Source organism: Lactuca virosa, chromosome 7 (assembly GCF_052849685.1).
Source record: "Lactuca virosa cultivar CGN04683 chromosome 7, Lactuca_virosa_CGN04683_v6, whole genome shotgun sequence".
Lineage (NCBI taxonomy): Eukaryota > Viridiplantae > Streptophyta > Magnoliopsida > Asterales > Asteraceae > Lactuca > Lactuca virosa.
In genome coordinates, this window is record NC_136432.1 from 73,389,250 (window position 1) to 73,409,685 (window position 20,436).

Consider the following 20,436-nt stretch of genomic DNA (forward strand, 5'->3'; position numbering starts at 1 on the left):
GAAGTGCATGGTGGACGATTCAGCAGTGGTACCTTTGGAGGACATCCAAGTTGATGACAGCCTGAATTATATTGAGTGGCCTATGGCTATCCTAGACCGGAAGTCGAAGGAACTGAGGAACACAAGGGTGGAGCTGGTGAAGGTGCAATGGCAGCATCGGAAGGGCTCAGAATGGACTTGGGAGCCCGCGGATGAGGTGATGGAGCATTATCCGGAGTTGTTCCGGAAGGGAGCGGCAGACTTTGAGGACGAAGTCTAAAATAAGTGGGGGAGATTTGTAACACCGGGTTCATGGTATGATTTTATTTAAGTTTTATTCTTATTTTTGTCACGAACTCGGCGAGTCTGCGTCCCGACTCGCCGAGTAGCAGCAGGGTGGACACGGGATTTGAGCGGTGAACTCGGCGAGTCGATGCATGGACTCGGCGAGTCCACCTGTCTGAATGAAACTTTATTTTCAGACATTACACCCTATTTTACCCATTCTAAAACACCCATTTCGTCCCATTCTCTTCCAGAAGAACTGTAGAGCGAAACCCTAGCCCATTTTGATCCTTGTGAGTGATTTTGGCTTGGTGAAGGAAGTTTGAAGCTTAGAAGAAGAAGGAGGAAGTTGGAGGGTGCAAGGAAGTGTGATAGATCCGAAATCTACCCTGGGAGAAGCTCCTAACCAGGTAAGAAAGCTCCTTCTTGATCCTTAGTAAAATAGATTCCCTTTTGTCCCTTATATGTGGAATGCAAGCCCTTAAACCTCCCAAACTCCGTGTGTTTATGCCCTAGGAGCTTAGATTTATGGTTTGGAACCATTGCATGTCTCAGTTTTGGCCAGAATGGGTGAAGAGTCGAACGGTACTCGGCGAGTGCCAAAGTGCACTCGGCGAGTTCCATGAAGATGGCCTTAGACTCGGCGAGTTGGATAAACAACTCGGCGAGTCCTATGAAGATTGTCTGGTACTCGGCGAGTCGTTCCTCAAACTCGGCGAGTCCCTTGAATATAGCCTTGAACTCGACGAGTTGTTCTTCCAACTCGGCGAGTCATATGATCAGTCACTAGGATAAGAAGGGCTTAAGTGTAGGAGGTCCAACCCTCCGAAGTCGCACGTGGAATTAGCAATTTAACGTGTAGCTATAGTCCCAGAATCTCCAAATCTCCAAGGTTGATGTTCTGATGGAAGATTGGAGCGATTTGTGAGATCTGTTCGTCGGACTCGGCGAGTCACCCCCTTGGACTCGGCGACTCCAGTCGCGGGTTTGTTAGTTGTCCCCGTCTAGCGAGTCAGGCTGACTCAGTGAGTGGGAACAGGGACCCGATGAGTCAGAGTCGGGCTAGACATAGAAGGACTCGGCGAGTCGCCATATGGACTCGGCGAGTCCAGTCAATCAGAAGGTTGACTTTGACCAAGGAGTTGACTTTGACCAGTCATTTGACCTTAGGGGTATTTATGAGTACCTAATCCATGTTTACGGATTTATAGCCGGAGGGATTACCGGTGCGGCAGCCAGGCGTAGTCTGAGCAGGTTTTCGGCAGCTACTCTCGAGGTGAGTTTCCTTCCAGTAGGGACGGGTCTAAGGCACCAAGGCCGTCCCGTATAGACGATATGTTAGTATCGGAGTGTGGGCGGAGCCCGTATCTCATAGCTGAGTTTGATTGTGTTATATGCCAGTATGATAGAATTGCTTATACTTGTTGTCTGTGTGATACTTGTATGTTATGGTTTAGCAGCGGAGTGTGGGCGAGGCCCGTATCTCCATGGATAGCAGAGTGTGGGCGAGACCCGTACCTCTCAGAAAGTAAAGTGTGGGCGAGGCCCGTACCTCTCAGAAAGTAAAGTGTGGGCGAGGCCCGTATCTCTCAGAAAGTAGAGTGTGGGTGAGGCCCGTATCTCCTAGCTAGCAGAGTGTGGGCGAGGCCCGTATCTCTATGGGTGTGGGCGAGGCCCGTATCCCTTAGCTATTCATTGTATGATTGCATGGTATGTGGTATTATGGGGGAACTCACTAAGCTTCGTGCTTACGTTTTATAGTTTTGTTTTCAGGTACCTCTTCAGCTAGAGGAAAGGAGTCGGCGCGGTAGCGGCATATCACACACTCTCATGTTTTCCGCACTATGAATTTTCTGGGATGTACTCTGAATATTTTACTATGATGTTACCGGTTCTCAGACATAAATTAATATTATGAATGTTTTGTAACGATGTTTTTATGTATTAACCTAATTTAAAAATGAAATTTTTAGCTGGTATTTTTGGGATGTTACAGATTATCTGCATGCTCTAGTTATGTTATATGTTGATATGTTATGTGGGATAGGTTGAGGATGTACTGCTTCGTGCGGTGACCAACAAACCCTAGGAGCATCCCAGATATGAGCTGTGGGCCCGGTAGGCAATCCAGACTGGTACTGTGGGCTCGGGAGCATTCCAGATACGAGCTGTGGGCCTGGTAGGCAATCCAGACTCGTATTGTGGGCTCGGTGGCAATCCAGATGTGAGCTGTGGGCCCGGTAGGCAATCCAGACTCACACTGTGGGCCCAGGGGTATTCCAGTCTGTAAAGTTGTCAACCCGTTACATGCTGTTACTTGTTCGTGTGTTATTGGATTGTATGTGTATCTGTATTTTGGGGGTAACTCACTAAGCTTTTGGGCTTACAGTTTCAGTTTATATTTCAGGTACATCAGGGGATCGCGGCAAGGCGAAGGCGTGATCGTACAGTTCCTCATGTTTAATTTATGTTTCTAGGAAAACTCTGATATTGTATTATTTTGAAAACAAATTTGTATTGGTGAATGATTTTTGAAATGTTTTAAAAAGTTTAAATTTGGCATGATTTTTATGGATGTTACAATATATATATATATATATATATATATATATATATATATATATATATATATATATATATATATATACCTCCTCCAACAGTTTGTGGTTGTTCACCAGTTTTTCCTTCTCTAGCATTCTTCCATTCCATATTCTTCCCCTCCACACCTAAATATAATTAAAAAAAATTATAATCATATTTGATTATAACATATGTAATCATATTTACTTTATAAATGTATATTGTTGTTTACCTCCTCCTTAAACATCTTGTTCTTCTTCATTATGACAAATGTGTTCATTATTCCCAGCAACTTGACCATTATCACCACTTACATCTTCCGCACGAACTTTATGTTTCTCGTCACCTAAATATAATTAAAATACGTAGTTAACCACATGTGACTGTACAAAGATATTTTTAATAAACATATATGATTGAGAAAAATATACATATGTGATTATACAAAGATATTTTAAATATTCAAATGTTATTTACTAACAGATACAAGTTTTCCCTATTTTTTGAACATGTTTTTCCCTTCTGTTTTCCCTTATCGTCAATACCTTTTTTTTACCAACTCCATCATGTACATTTCCATCCAAACTTGTATATAAATAAAATATGCAGTTAATCACTTGTGATTCTATAAAGATATTTTATAATAACAATATATGATTTAGAAAAGTATTATATTTCTTACCTCATTCTTTAACATTCTCACCGCCTTCAACATTTTCATGCTCATTATCATGATCATGATCATCTTCATCTTCATCTTCATCTTCATCTTCTTTATCTTCATTATGATCATCATCATTTTGCTTTTCTTCTTCATCAACTTCTTCCTCATCACTATAAAATTCCTCCATTATATTTTTCAAATGATTGAATCTTACATTTGTTGGGAAGCTATTTACTCTATTTTCAATCAACAAACTGAGATTCCTACATTTGTCATAATCATTTCTTCATAATCCTAAATCAAAAATAATTTAAAGTTTATATTAGCATATATGATTAAACATTAAGACTATTAAAGTTTTTTTTGTATATCTTTTATAACTAATTTTACCTCCGCAATGATATCTTCTTCTACAAACTATTCATTTAAATGTCATGTACCAAATTCCTTCAATACTTCTTTTTCGTATATTTCTCTGAGCTTCATATGCTATGACTTCCAGTGACAGATAACTGGACACGTTCTTTGAACATTCATTACCGGGGAATGGACTCTATCTACATAAAGAAACTGCAAAAGAAGAAATAATTCTTATTACAATCATATGTGATTAAATTAATTTTCTTTATGATCACATGTGATTTTAATTATGTTAAAAGTTAATAGATTCACATGTGATTATAATATTTAGTGTTTATAATCTTATGTGATTTAAAACATGATGAAATAAAAGAGAAGTTATTAAACGTACCAGTAAAAAATCCGATGGTCCATCAAAATTGCTTATTGAATTCGATGGATCAAAAGATCATTTGGCTTTAACCAAACAAGTCAAGAAAGTAGGAGCACCAGTCAATGTTGCTTATGTTTGCTTTCTTCGTTATGTTGTTCATGGGATATGTGTTTGCTTTTCCGGATGAGCTTGATTCTATAAGTGAGTTGATCAACAAAGCAATGAAGTTCATCTAGAGGTTAATATTCGCATTGTCAGAGGCGAAAATGTTTATCTTATCTTGTGAAGTCTTATCATTTTTTTGTTATCAAATTGTTATGTCCATTCTCATAAGTTGTATTGTCTTCTTTTTGAAACGGAAGTCTTGAAAACTTTTTCTTTCCCAAAGGAAATCCAAGTATTTGATTAACTGATTCTCTAGTCACATCGATCATAACCCGATTTTGAAGAAAAAATTTCATTGTTGTCGGATTAAACTTCTCAAGAACAAAGCAACTTAATGCCCCTGAGACTTCCGTCGTTTTCATCTTTAACAGTGCCCCAAAACCCATATATCTGACATAATCTTTTTGAAGTTTGTTGAAACCTTGGATAACTGATAGCAAAGTTACAGGTGAAAAACTATTATCAAATACAACAATTAATGAATTTAATCATATTTGATTTGAAACAGAATTTAGTGATTGATTTCAAAGAGTTGTTTAACTAAAAAAACATAGGGAATATAATCATATTTGATTGATTTATGTTATGTATATAAAAGATGGTAATCACATGTGATTATGTCAGACTGTGTTCTGTTTATCTATATAATCATATGTGATTGATTTCAAAGAGTTTTTTTTCAAATCATATATTCTTTTATTCATATATAACATATGTTAATAATATTCGATTTAAAGCAGATTTTATAAAATTTGTTATTCAAAACTTTATACCTATTTTTGATTGTATTCAATTGCTTCTTCACAATCTTCTTCCTTATTTTCTTAATATCCTTTGTTTCAGAATCTGAATCTTCATATTCAGAATCTGAATATTTATGGGAATGCTTAACTTGAGCTTTTTTTAATTCTTTCTTGCTTTACTGGTACATTCAAAGTTTTTTTTGTAAATCATATGTGATAGCAATATGTCAATACATTTATAATAAGAAAATCAAACATGATTAAACCAATTCTTAATAAATAAGCAGTATATTATTCAACACATATTATAATCACATGTTATTGAAGTAATAAGTTTTTAAAACCAGTTTTAATCACATGTGATAAAATAAGTTTAATCCTAATTATACATTTGTCGTGTTTTTCTTTTGACCTCTTTTCTTTTGAATCTTCTTCACTCAGTTCTTTTTCTTTTGCTTTTAGTTTTTCTTAAAACATATAAATATAGATATAAATCGTAATCGATAAAACAATGTTATTATAATAAAGCATTTGATTAAACATTTTTTTCTATGATGTTTTACACATTATTATTTAATAGGAAATCACATGTTATTTAACAAAGTTTTGATAATTAAACACACATTGTTCATAATAGATTTTAATCACATGTGATTGAATGTACACAATATGTTAATATGTATAATCAATTGTGATCAAATTATACCTTGATCTTTCTTTTCTTTGGATAATTTCTTAGTTTCATGTTCTATTGTAACCTCTTTTCCTTTATCTTTAGGGTTATCTGAAAACATATATAATCAGAACATCACATATCATTAAACCAAGTAAGCATTTAGTATTCATATAAGATCATGTCAAAGATCATATGCTAATCACATGTGATTAAAGAAAGTTGTTTTTGTTTTTGGTTTGGGGATCTCTGAGATATATAAATGTAGATATAATAAAAAAAATAGATATGAATCAAATCAAGTCATAATAAATAAATATACATTTTTCATAATATATGTTAATTACATTTGACTGAACCATAGTATTGTATGTTTTGTGTATGTCAAAGATCGTAACATATGCTAATCACATATGGTAAAGCATTTGAAAAATACATATGACTAAACCAATTAATGATAAATAATCATATAGTGTTCATAAGAGATAATAATCATATGTGATTGAATCCCTTTTGTTACATAAAAAATACATTTTTTAACTATTTTTCTTGGTGATTTTCTTGTGATTTCTTTCTTTGTAGGCTCTTCTTTTTTGGTTCTGAAATATATATAAATAAAGATATAATTAGAAAATTATATAAGATTAAACCAAAATCATTTAGTGTTCATATAAGATCATGTCAAAAATCATATGCTAATGGCATGTGATTAAACAAAGTTGTTTTTTTTTTTGGTTTAGGGATCTCTGAGATGTATAAATGTAGATATAATTAAAAAATGGGATATGAATCAAATCAAGTCAAAATAAATAAATATACGTTTTTCAAAATATATGCTAATTACATGTACTTGAACCATAGTATTGTATGTTTTGTGTATCTCAAATATGGTAACATATGCTAATCACATGTGGTTAAACATTAGAAAAACACATATGACTTTCTTGAATCCCTTTTGGTACACATCAAATAATAATCATATGTGATTAAATCCCTTTTGGAACATAAAAAGAAATACCTTTTCCAACTTTATTTTCTCGGTGATGTTCTTGTGATTTCTTTCTTCGTAGTTTTTTTCTTTGTAGACGCTTTTTTTTCTGAAATATATAAATAAATATATAATTAGAAAATTATATATGATTAAACCAAATGCATAAGTTGTCCATAACATATTTTAAATCACATGTTGTTAAAAGATATCAATCACATGTGCTTAAACAACATTATAAATCATATATTTTGTAAAACACATGTGATTGAATATCTTTTGTTCTTATAATTATATGTGATATAATTCTACCTTGTTCATTTTTCTGCTTTTTTCTCCTCTCTATATTTTCTTCTTAATTGACTTTCTTTTTTCAGTTTATTTTTTCTTTGTAAGCTTTTTTTTTATTGTTCTTCACTTTTATCTAAGATGTATAAATGAAAGATATAATCAGAATATTATATATGATTAAAACAAGTCATTATGTACCTTTTTTACTTAATCACATGTGATTAAACAAGAGTATAGGATGTTTTATATGTATAATCATATGTGATTAATATATACATTTTTTACTTAATCTTCTGGTTGATTGTTTTGCGAATCCTGATTTTTTATCTAATACGTATAAATACAGACATTATTAGAAAATCATAATTGATTGTCCAGAACAAATGGTAATGACATGCGATTGGATATCTTTTTGATATACATATAAGATAATAATCATATTAGACAATATGTGACTAGAAAACCTTCAATAACTTGTTCAACATCAAAAACAAGGTTTTTATGTATTAACTCCTCTTTGATGTACCATTTTGGAGAAGACTGGTGTTTTTTGTGATGAAAAATGATGAGTTGATTATATATATATATATATATATATATATATATATATATATATATATATATAGAGAGAGAGAGAGAGAAAGAGAGATAGATAGATAGATAGGTTCAAATGCTTCTAGCAACTATTGTGTGCATGAATGCACCAATATGAATTTAGTAATAATAAAATAATTAAAAATTGTAATAAGGGTAATTATGTAACATTAGCATGATAATTAAAATAAAATCCCTTATTTCATGGAAATTACAATAAAATCTGTTTGAGCAACTATTTAACCCTAGCCTCTGATATCATACGCAAGGTCGATCAATGGTATAGTGGCCGAGCAAACCCTTGACTAGAATTTTATTCATTGCTGCCTCTCGGTGTTTGGAGGATGAAGCGAGGGAAGCAAGGGCTGCTTGAAAAACCAGGTTTGAACTACAAATTAGAAGAACTGAGAAAAAAAATGAGAGCGTTACTGGGTTTTCTTGGGTCGTTGTTGATGATTAATGTCTGTAATGGGTTGTTAACTTCTCGAATCAATCGTATGACTAGCAACAACAGCAGTTATCTTACGAAGGAAGCTTTGTGGTTGAATCAGAGTCTCGATCACTTTTCCTCCTATGTATGAATCCTCTCTCTTGATATATCTCTATGCATGTGTTAGATTGTTATCTACGATTTCCGGTTTCGATGATTTCTTTTACAAGCTGAGTTTGGGTGTAATTTTCAATTTATGATTATAATCTATGCGATTGAATGCATTCCGAGTATCATTAGTTTAATTGAATTGATTTGTCGTTTAATTAGAGCGAATTCAGCAACATGATTATGAATTTTGAACTTTTGGTATATACAGGATGATCGTAAATTTCAACAGCGGTATTATGAATACTTAGACGAATTCAGGATTCCTGATGGACCGATCTTCTTAGTAGTATGTGGTGAATCTGAATGACTGTACGAGTGCACGTTGGATCTTTTCTTGTTGCTTTAACGGAGTTTTAATTGTAATTGAAGAATTGAAATACTAATGATGATGAAGCTTTTGAACTTCATACAGGTTTTGGCTAAGAAATTTGGAGCTGCTGTTGTTACTCTTGAACATCACTACTATGGAAAAAGTTCCCCTTTCAAAACTTTCACTACAGAAAATCTAAAATTTTTGTCATCTAAACAGGCGCTTTTTGACTTGGCTGCATTTCGTCAATTTTATCAGGCCTAGGAGATTGTCTCAGAAGCAGATTATACTAGAAGGTGAGACTGAGTTTTTATGTCAATCGTATATGTGTATGCACATCTGATATAAAATACATCTTTGTAGTTATTCATTCAAAATACATCTTTGTGTTAACATGATCTTTTCCTGCATTTATATTTCAAATGTTTTGTTCGTTGGGTATATTCTTGATAATACAAATTCATTAAGAATATTCAAAATCATTATGCAAGAATAGTTTATTCTGTAAGAACATTATTGTTGTATTCTGATAGAATTGTACTTAACTAGTTATATGTTTAATGTGCAGTTGTTACAAGTGTATCACTATAAAATATTTAGCAATGAATTTGTGATAGAAATAGCTTGAAGAATGGCTTGAAGACCTGATGGGAAAGGCTCCTTGTATAAAATCATTCTCAAGCAATACAATTCTGACAGAATGCCAATCTTACAAAATGTCAATCTCATACATGCTAGCATATTTTGAAGTGGATTAGAGGTCAAACATACACAAGACATCTAGAAACGAAACAAGAAAGTGAATGAGGATTTTTCAAGAATGCCGATATTTTGTTTTGCAAGACATTTCAAGAATGAATGTAGTTTATGTTCATAGTTGAATTCTTTAAGAATAAATGTAATTACTTATTCTAAACTATTAAACTTCGTCTTATATAAAATTTGTATTCATTAAAAATTATTGGTCTTGATAATATATGTTTATAATATTATGTTCATGGTTGTATACCATTCTGACAGAATTACAGAATATCATTATAACAAAATAACATTTTGATAGAATAAACTCGGTTTATTTTTACAAATTACGTTTGAAATTGAGTTAATTTGAAAAAAATCAGATTTTTTTAATCAAAATCATTAATAATCCCATCAATCTCGATTTTTCCTTTTTTAAATTTGTCTCAATTGACTAAAATGCCTTTATGCTGAAATTTGTGTGATTATATGGTACATGTTACCCTATTGTAATATCATAGACCCTCAGATCATGACCTTTGATTCTATTCCATTCGATGGTCCAGATCTGTGTATTCTGACACACAATAGTTAGTAGAAACAAAATAATCTAAGCATATTTATATATATTAGAGCTAGGTTCAGATGTTTAAAGTAAGTATTGTGTTATTGTATACATAAATGTGGGCCAATCAAAATTAAATAAAAAATTAAATAATTAAATAAATAAATAAGGGTAATTTAGTCATTTGTTTAATAACTTCCAAAAATAATCCCTATAATCATGGTATCTCTCCAGTTTAAATCTCCTTCCCCTCTTTATCTAAAAACTGATTCTTAAAACCATAAATTGAACAAATCGATACCCCCACCCTTGTCCCTCCAGCCACCATTACCCCATTTATTCCAGTCTGCATCAAGTACCGATTCCGACTCGGAGTCGGACGACGAAGCTCAAGCTGCTCTCGAATTACAAACCCTAAAAACGGAGCTCTCGACAAGGAGCAGCGAAGCAGCGGCGTAGCTGAGGTTTTCGGAGGTGTTTGCTTGACCGGAGAATGTGTGGGATGCGATGGGGGGCTGCTCCGGTAATTTCCTTGCTCCCCCTTTCTTTCTGATTTAATAGCCAACAACGAAGAAAAATGGAAGCAGGCAGAAAACGATCTAAGGGGAGTTTTTTGTTTGTTTGATTCTTTTAATAGTGAAAGATAGAAGGAAAAGGGAGAGGTTGTTGGTCTCTTGATGTTCTTGGCAGAAATCAAAGAAGAAGAAGAAGAAGAAGAAGAAGAAGAAGAAGAAGAAGAAGAGAAAGGAGTTGCTGATCTCTTCTGTTTGCACTAGAAAACATCCACTTCGGTGGTGTGTTCTTGACTGAAAACGAAGAAGAGAAGGAATATAGGGGTGATTTTTCCTTTGTATTAAATATTGATTGTGAATCGATGCAGAAAAGAATAGAGAATGCAAGAGTGTTTATGTAGATGATTCAATGGATGATATTGGTGAGATTCCAATTCTATTGGAATGGAATCACGAATTCCAATTCTGTTGGAATGGAAAGACGAATTCCAATTCTGTTGGAATCACAGAAGTTGATGCTTGAAGAACAGACCACAAAATTGAAACGGACCACATTATTCTTTTAAAATGTAGTAGTCGTTGTTAGAGTTTGATGTTTTCTTTCCCATTTTGATTGTTTTTTAATTTTATTCTTTAACAATAAATGTAATTCTTAACAATTGTTACCCGTATGCTATAAGAAATAATGTATTTTTTGTTTTTATTCTTCAATTGATTGTTCAAGGATTTGTTATTCTACAAGAAGTTTTTAAATTCATGATCAAAAAATAGATTCAGGAATATTTTTATTATTCATGGTTCAAGAATATTTTTATTTTTGAATATATACTCATAAACATATTCTATCAGAATGTCCGAATTAAAAAAATTCTAATACGTAAAATCGGATTTTTAAAATTAATAGAATCTATGATTCCTTAAAAAATGCAATTTTCCTTTATTAAATCTATATTAATTGACTAAATTACCCTTGTAATTAATTAAGAATATAATTTCAATTATATTTAATTCAATAATATATATTAATCACTTTTCTTAAAATAAGTAAATTTGATTGGTCCACATTTATGCATACAATAACACAATAATTACTTTGAATAGAATAACCTAGGCCTATATATATATATATATATATATATATATATATATATATATATATATATATATATATATATATATATATATATATATATATATATAATGAGAAATATATGGCTGACGTTGAATCTCAAGATCTCTATTTGTTTTTTAATCTCAAATGAACCGTCCTCTCTCTCTCTCTCTCTCTCTCTATATATATATATATATATATATATATATATATATATATATATATATATATATATATATATAATGAAAAATATGTTGTTGATGTTGAATCTCAAGATCTCTATTTGTTTTTATCTCAAGTGAACCGTCCCCTATACATATATATATATATATATATATATATATATATATATATATATATATATAGGTTCAAATGCTTCTAGCAACTATTGTGTGCATGAATACACCAATATGAATTTAGGAATAATTAAATAATTAAAAATTGTAATCAGGGTAATCATGTAACATTAGCATGATAATTAAAATAAAATCCATTAATTCATGGAAATTACCATAAAATCTGTTTGAGCAACTATTTAACCCTAGCCTCTGATATCATATGCAAGGTCGATCAATGGTTCAGTGGCCGAGCAAACCCTTGACTAGAATTTTATTCATTGTTGCCTCTCGGTGTTTGGAGGATGAAGCGAGGGCAGCAAGGGCTGCTTGAAAAACCAGGTTTGAACTACAAATTAGAAGAACTGAGAAAAAAAATGAGAGCATTACTGGATTTTCTTGGGTCGCTGTTGATAATTAATGTCTGTAATGGGTTGTTAACTTCTCGAATCAATCGTATGACTAGCAACAGCAGCAGTTATCTTACGAAGGAAGCTTTGTGGTTAAATCAGAGTCTCGATCATTTTCCCCCTATGTATGAATCCTCTCTCTTGATATATCTCTATGCATGTGTTAGATTGTTATCTTCGATTTTCGGTTTCGATGATTTCTTTTACAAGCTGAGTTTGGGTGTAATTTTCAATTTATGATTATAATCTATGCGATTGAATGCATTCCGAGTATCATTAGTTTAATTGAATTGATTTGCCGTTTAATTAGAGCGAATTCAGCAACATGATTATGAATTTTGAACTTTTGGTATATACAGGATGATCGTAAATTTCAACAGCGGTATTATGAATACTTAGAAGAATTCAGGATTCCTGATGGACGGATCTTCTAAGTAGTATGTGGTGAATCTGAATGTTGGGGAATAACAAATGACTGTACGAGTGCACGTTGGATCTTTTCTTGTTGCTTTTACGGAGTTTTAAATGTAATTGAAGAATTGAAATACTAATGATGATGAAGCTTTTGAACTTCATACATGTTTTGGCTAAGAAATTTGGAGCTGCTGTTGTTACTCTTGAACATCACTACTATGGAAAAAGTTCCCCTTTCAAAACTTTAACTACAGAAAATCTAAAGTTTTGTCATCTAAACAGACACTTTTTGACTTGGCTGCATTTCGTCAATTTTATCAGGCCTAGGAGATTGTCTCAGAAGCAGATTATACTAGAAGGTGAGACTGAGTTTTTATGTCAATCGTATATGTGTATGCACATCTGATATAAAATACATCTTTGTAGTTATTCATTCAAAATACATCTTTGTGTTAACATGATCTTTTCCTGCATTTATATTTCAAATGTTTTGTTCGTTGGGTATATTCTTGATAATCCAAATTCTTTAAGAATATTCAAAACCATTATGCAAGAATAGTTTATTCTGTAAGAATATTATTGTTGTATTCTGATAAAATTGTAGTTAACTAGTTATATGTTTAATCTGTAGTTGTTACAAGTGTATCACTATAAAATATTTAGCAATGAATTTGTGATAGAAACGACTTGAAGAATGGCTTGAAGACCTGATGGGAAAGGCTTGTATAAAATCATTCTCAAGCAATACAATTCTGACAGAATGCCAATCTCACGAAATGTCAATCTCATACATGCTAGCATATTTTGAAGTGGATTAGAGGTCAAACATACACAAGACATCTAGAAACGAAACAAAAAAGTGAATGAGGATTTTTCAAGAATGCCAACATTTTTTTTGCAAGACATTTCAAGAATGAATGTAGTGTATGTTCATAGTTGAATTCGTTAAGAATAAATGTAATTACTTATTCTAAACTATTAAACTTCGTCTTATATAAAATTTGTATTCATTAAAAGTTATTGGTCTTGATAATATGTGTTTATAATATTATGTTCATAGTTGTATAACATTCTGACAGAATTACAGAATATCATTATAACAAAATAACATTCTGATAGAATAAAATCGGTTTATTTTTACAAATTACGTTTGAAATTGAGTTAATTTGATAAAAATCAGATTTTTAAATCAAAATCATTAATTATCCCATCAATCTCGATTTTTCCTTTTTTAAATTTGTCTCAATTGACTAAAATGCCCTTGTGCTGAAATTTGTGTGATTATATGGTAAATGTTACGCTATTGTAATATCATAGACGCTCAGATCATTACCTTTGATTCTATTTCATCCGATGGTCCAGATCTGTGTATTCTGGCACACCATAGTTAGTAGAAACAAAATAACCTAAGCCTATATATATATATATATATATATATATATATATATATATATATATATATATAATGAGAAATATATGGCTGACGTTGAATCTCAAGATCTCTATTTATTTTTTAATCTCAAATGAACCGGCCTCTCTCTCTCTCTCTCTCTCTCTCTTTCTCTCTCTCTCTCTCTCTCTATATATATATATATATATATATATATATATATATATATATATATATATATATATATATATATATATATATAAGCTCAAATGCTTCTAGCAACTATTGTGTGCATGAATGCACCAATATGAATTTAGGAATAATTAAATAATTAAAAATTGTAATAAGGGTACTTATGTAACATTAACATGATAATTAAAATAAAATCCATTAATTCATGGAAATTACCATAAAATCTGTTTGAGCAACTATTTAACCCTAGCCTCTGATATCATACGCAAGGTCGATCAATGGTCCAGTGGCCGAGCAAACCCTTGTCTAGAATTTTATTCATTGCTGCCTCTCGGTGTTTGGAGGATGAAGCGAGGGCAGCAAGGGCTGCTTGAAAAACCAGGTTTGAACTACAAATTAGAAGAACTGAAAAAAAAATGAGAGCATTATTGGGTTTTCTTGGGTCGCTGTTGATGATTAATGTCTGTAATGGGTTGTTAACTTCTCGAATCAATCGTATGACTAGCAACAACATCAGTTATCTTACGAAGGAAGCTTTGTGGTTGAATCAGACTCTCGATAACTTTTCCCCTATGTATGAATCCTCTCTCTTGATATATCTCTATGCATGTGTTAGATTGTTATCTACGATTTTGGGTTTCGATGATTTCTTTTACAAGCTGAGTTTGGGTGTAATTTTCAATTTATGATTATAATCTATGCGATTAAATGCATTCCGAGTATCATTAGTTTAATTGAATTGATTTGTCATTTAATTAGAGCGAATTCAGCAACAAGATTACCAATTTTGAACTTTTGGTATATACAGGATGATCGTAAATTTTAACAGCGGTATTATGAATACTTAGACGAATTCAGGATTCCTGATCGACCGATCTTCTTAGTAGTATGTGGTGAATCTGAATGTTGTGGAATAACAAATGACTGTACGAGTGCACGTTGGATCTTTTCTTGTTGCTTTTACGGAGTTTTAATTGTAATTGAAGAATTGAAATACTAATGATGATGAAGCTTTTGAACTTCATACAGGTTTTGGCTAAGAAATTTGGAGCTGCTGTTGTTACTCTTGAACATCACTACTATGGAAAAAGTTCCCCTTTCAAAACTTTCACTACAGAAAATCTAAAATTTTTGTCATCTAAACAGGCGCTTTTTGACTTGGCTGCATTTCGTCAATTTTATCAGGTGTAGGAGATTGTCTCAGAAGCAGATTATACTAGAAGGTGAGACTGAGTTTTTATGTCATTCGTATATGTGTATGCACATCTGATATAAAATACATCTTTGTAGTTATTAATTCAAAATACATCTTTGTGTTAACATGATCTTTTCCTGCATTTATATTTCAAATGTTTTGTTCGTTGGGTATATTCTTGATAATACAAATTCTTTAAGAATATTCAAAACCATTATGCAAGAATAGTTTAATCTGTAAGAATATTATTGTTGTATTCTGATAGAATTGTAGTTAACCAGTTATATGTTTAATGTGCAGTTGTTACAAGTGTATCACTATAAAATATTTAGCAATGAATTTGTGATAGAAATGGTTTGAAGAATGGCTTGAAGACCTGATGGGAAAGACTCCTTGTATAAAATCATTCTCAAGCAATACAATTCTGATAGAATGCCAATCTCACAAAATGTCAATCTCATACCTGCTAGCATATTTTGAAGTGGATTAGAGGTCAAACATACACAAGACATCTAGAAACAAAACAAGAAAGTGAATGAGGATTTTTTCAAGAATGCCGATATTTTTTTTGCAAGACATTTCAAGAATGAATGTAGTTTATGTTCATAGTTGAATTCTTTAAGAATAAATGTAATTACTTATTCTAAACTATTAAACTTCGTCTTATATAAAATTTGTATTCATTAAAAATTATTGGTCTTGATAATATGTGTTTATAATATTATGTTCATAGTTGTATAACATTCTGACAGAATTACAGAATATCATTATAACAAAATAACATTATGATAGAATAAAATCGGTTTATTTTTACAAATTACGTTTGAAATTGAGTTAATTTGAAAAAAATCAGATTTTTTAAATCAAAATCATTAATTATACCATCAATCTCGATTTTTCCTTTTTTAAATTTGTATCAATTGACTAAAATGTCCTTATGCTGAAATTTGTGTGATTATATGGTACATGTTACCCTATTGTAATATCATAGACCCTCAGATCATGATCTTTGATTCTATTTCATCCGATTGTCCAGATCCGTGTATTCTGACACACAATAGTTAGTAGAAACAAAATAACTTAAGCCTATATATATATATATATATATATATATATATATATATATATATATATATATATATATATAGCTGACGTTGAATCTCAAGATCTCTATTTATTTTTTAATCTCAAATGAACCGTCCTCTCCTTCTCTCTCTCTCTGTGTATATATATATATATATATATATATATATATATATATATATATATATATATATATATATATATATATATATATATATATATATATATATATATATTGTTGAGGTTGAATCTTCAAATCTCTATTTGTTTTTATCTCAAGTGAAACGTCCTATATATATATATATATATATATATATATATATATATATATATATATATATGGGAAAAGTGAATATACCCTTAAGGGTATATAAGGTTAGGTACCCAATGCTTAAAACTACGTAGTTTTGATTGGTGGTTTAATTTAATTGAAAAAAATAACAATTTCCTAAAAACACTATTGTTTCCTTATTGAAAAAAAATAACAACTAAAAGTAAAAGTCGATCCCTATTGCTTCCATAATCGCCTATTACCTTTAGCCGGTTCCCGTAGGTTGCCATCATTCTTGCATCACAGGTTCGTGCTACTTCATTCATTATCTTTTTCTTTATTATAAAATTCAATTCATTGTTAATTAGTTATTGTTATCAATTTGAGTATTTAAGTTCTTGAATATAGTATTCTTAAATTCTCTCGCATGGTTCATCCAATGTATATATATATATATATATATATATATATATATTGCAAGTGTTTTTTTATTCTTTTATTAGTTACATAAATCATTATCAAAAGGATTTAGTCATAAATTATGTAATTTACACCCTTCTAAATCTTTAACCAATTGATATAAAAATTTTATATTTTTATTGTGATGACGGTATTTAACTATTTAATGTAAAATTTCAGACTCTTCAAAAACGATTACAAAGAAATCGAAATTCATAGGCAAAACAATTTATAGATAAAATTTGGTGTTAATTTTTTGGTGTATCATATTAGTCGAAAAATTTTGGTGTTAATTTTCTCGTTCAAATTCATAGGCAAAGCAATTCACAATTTACCATTGATTTCACTTTTAAGTATTAATTTTGCATATGTTTTCTAGTTCCGATTGTTTATCAACGGAAATTTTTATTTCATATGTTCTATTATTATCCATGCTGTTTGATCAAATTTAGTATAATTTATTGCTTTTGATATAATGAAAATGTTAGACCATCTCTAAAAAGTTACTGGAATGGCATTAAGAGGGTCAAGTTCTTATTGTCTTTTACGTGTGGTTTTGTGCAGGTTATGATGTTTGAAACAGAAGCATCTGATCAGGCTATAGAGCCGTATATAAATGAAAATGTTGATACAAATGATTTTGTAGAAGCAACACATGAATCTGAAGAACTTAACGATTTCGGAGTGAACATTGAATTTGACGAAGATGATGTTAATGATGAAAGGATACTGGGAAAAGTTTTTGATACACCCGATGATGCCTATACATTTTATAATGATTATTCTTTTTTGCATGGCTTTGGAATACGTAGAGATGACACAGTTAAAAATCCTAAAACAAATGAGCCTTTTCGGAAGATATATGTATGCAACAAAGAAGGTATCAAACGGATGGACAAAAATGCTTCAAGTGAAAATGAGAAAAAACGTCGTAGAGATGTTAGAACAGGATGCCAAGCAAAACTTCGAATAACAAGACAGGAGGATGGGAAGTGGTTGGTGGACTCGTTTAATGACACACACAATCACGACTTGACCATGACACCTACGAAGGTGATGAAGCATCGATCTCATAGCAATTTCCATCGTTCAATAGAAGGTAAATCTCTTATGGTGCAATTTGGTCAAGCAGGGTTGAAACCTTCTCAAATTAAAAAGGCTGTTAATACAATGAAAACCTCAAATGTAGCTGATGTAACTTCAAAGCAATGTGCTGATGTCTTATCTGAGCATCGAAAACAACATAGAGGAAAGGAGTTCTATGGACTTATAAAACATTTTCAAGATAAAACGTTAGTTGACAGTGACCAATATTTTGCTGTGGATTTGTCTGATGATGGGTATCCTAGAAATATCTTTTGGGTTGATGGTAGATCAAGAGATGCCTATACAAAATTCAAAGATGTTGTTGTGTTTGATGTCACTTATATGACTAACAAATTCAAGATGCCTTTTGCTCCTTTTACTGGGGTGAATCATCATGGACAATCTATACTTTTTGGTGGAGCATTGCTTGAAAACGAAAAGGAAGAGACATTTGAATGGTTATTTGAACATTTCCTCAAATGTATGTTTGGCAAGTATCCGAAGACAATTATTACCGATCAAGACAAAGCTATGGGCAATGCAATAAAAAAAGTGTTTCCAAAGACTCGACATCGTTTTTGTTCATGGCATATCAGGAAGCATGAAACTGAGCACCTTCGATCGTATGTTTCCCGTTACAGTGATTTTCAAGAAACACACAGACAATGGGTAAATAGTGACAGCATTGAACAATTTGAAGCAATATGGGAAGATATGCGTATTAAGTATGAACTGGAAAGCAATTGTTGGATTAGTGACATGTATAACCAACGTATACATTGGGCTAAACCCTTCTTGAAGGATATTTTCTTTGCTGGTATGACCACAACCGGGCGGAGTGAAAGTATCAATTCATTTTTTGATGGTTTTGTTAACTCGAGGACCATGTTGAATGAATTCGTTGTGCAATACGACAAGGCAATTGAGTCACGAAGGGCTGCCGAAGAAGATGAAGACTTCAAGACTATGAACTCGAGGCCGGTTCTTTCTTCAGTGCATCCAATCGAAGCAAAAGCAGGTCAATGTTATACTAGAAAGATGTTTGATACTTTCAAAAAAGAATGGACCGAAGCTATTACCAATTTGACTCATGAGACTCTAACAAAAACTACAGAAGAAAGCACATATAGAGTTGGGCAATTGGATGTTGATAAAAAATATTGGCGTATTGTTACCTTTCGTTCTTTAAATCAAGTCAGCGTCACATGTTCGTGTTGTATGTATGAGACAAATGGGATTTTATGCAAACATAGCTTATATGTGATGAAGAAGAAGCATGTTCAAGAACTGCCGAGTCACTATATTTTACCGCGATGGACCCTTGAAGCTAGGTACAAACTGGGTAGTGTTAGTATCGGACTCGGAGAAATAAATAATGAAAATGGAGTTAGTGCCTACACATTATTTTGTGTTCGTTCGAATTTTACTAAACTAATTGAACAAGCAAGGGACTCTCCTTCGGAGATACAAAAACTCAATACGATATTGATAAGTCTTTTAGATGATCAAGTCAATCGAAAAAAATCTATGCCTTTAGAGAATGCATCTCAAAGTTCTTGTATGGGAGTTTCGCAAGTAGATATGATGCCACAGTTATCTATCCGGGATCCTCTTGGTCCAACTACTACAAAAGGGCGTCCTAAACTTGCAAGCAGAATCAAGTCTTCTTTAGAAGCCCCTAAAAAACGAACATGCTCTTACTGTCAAGGATTGGGTCATTATGCTACTAGTTGTTCAAAAAGAAAGGTAATTATAATAATAATTTAATGATTAAAAAACGAACTCTAATGATTATATTAACAATTTTTTATTTTTTTCATATATCAGGCAGATGAATCGTTGCAAGAGACATAATGATGAGATGTGTTGTTTCTGTGGGCAAAAGAAAAACTAGATACTTCATAACATTTTTCTTGGTTAACTGCACCTTTTTCATGTTTTAGACACAAACAATGTATGAGTAATCTGGAAATTATTGATGTTTCTTAACAATTTTAATGTTTTCCAATGAAATTTGTTGATTGTTTATGATTTGTGTTATTATTGATGCTTCTTAATTATGTCTTTTC

General features: G+C 31.7%; 1 protein-coding gene across 1 annotated transcript; it reads left to right on the top strand.

Annotated features, from left to right (window-relative positions):
* Positions 1–15,193: 15,193 nt before the first annotated feature.
* LOC145126774 (protein FAR1-RELATED SEQUENCE 5-like) lies at positions 15,194–20,221 on the top strand. Its single transcript, XM_079062074.1, has 4 exons — positions 15,194–15,199; positions 15,303–15,458; positions 17,846–20,113; positions 20,195–20,221. Exons 1-4 carry the CDS (start codon positions 15,194–15,196, stop codon positions 20,219–20,221), a joined length of 2,457 nt encoding a protein of 818 aa, XP_078918200.1.
* The last annotated feature ends 215 nt before the right edge of the window (positions 20,222–20,436 follow it).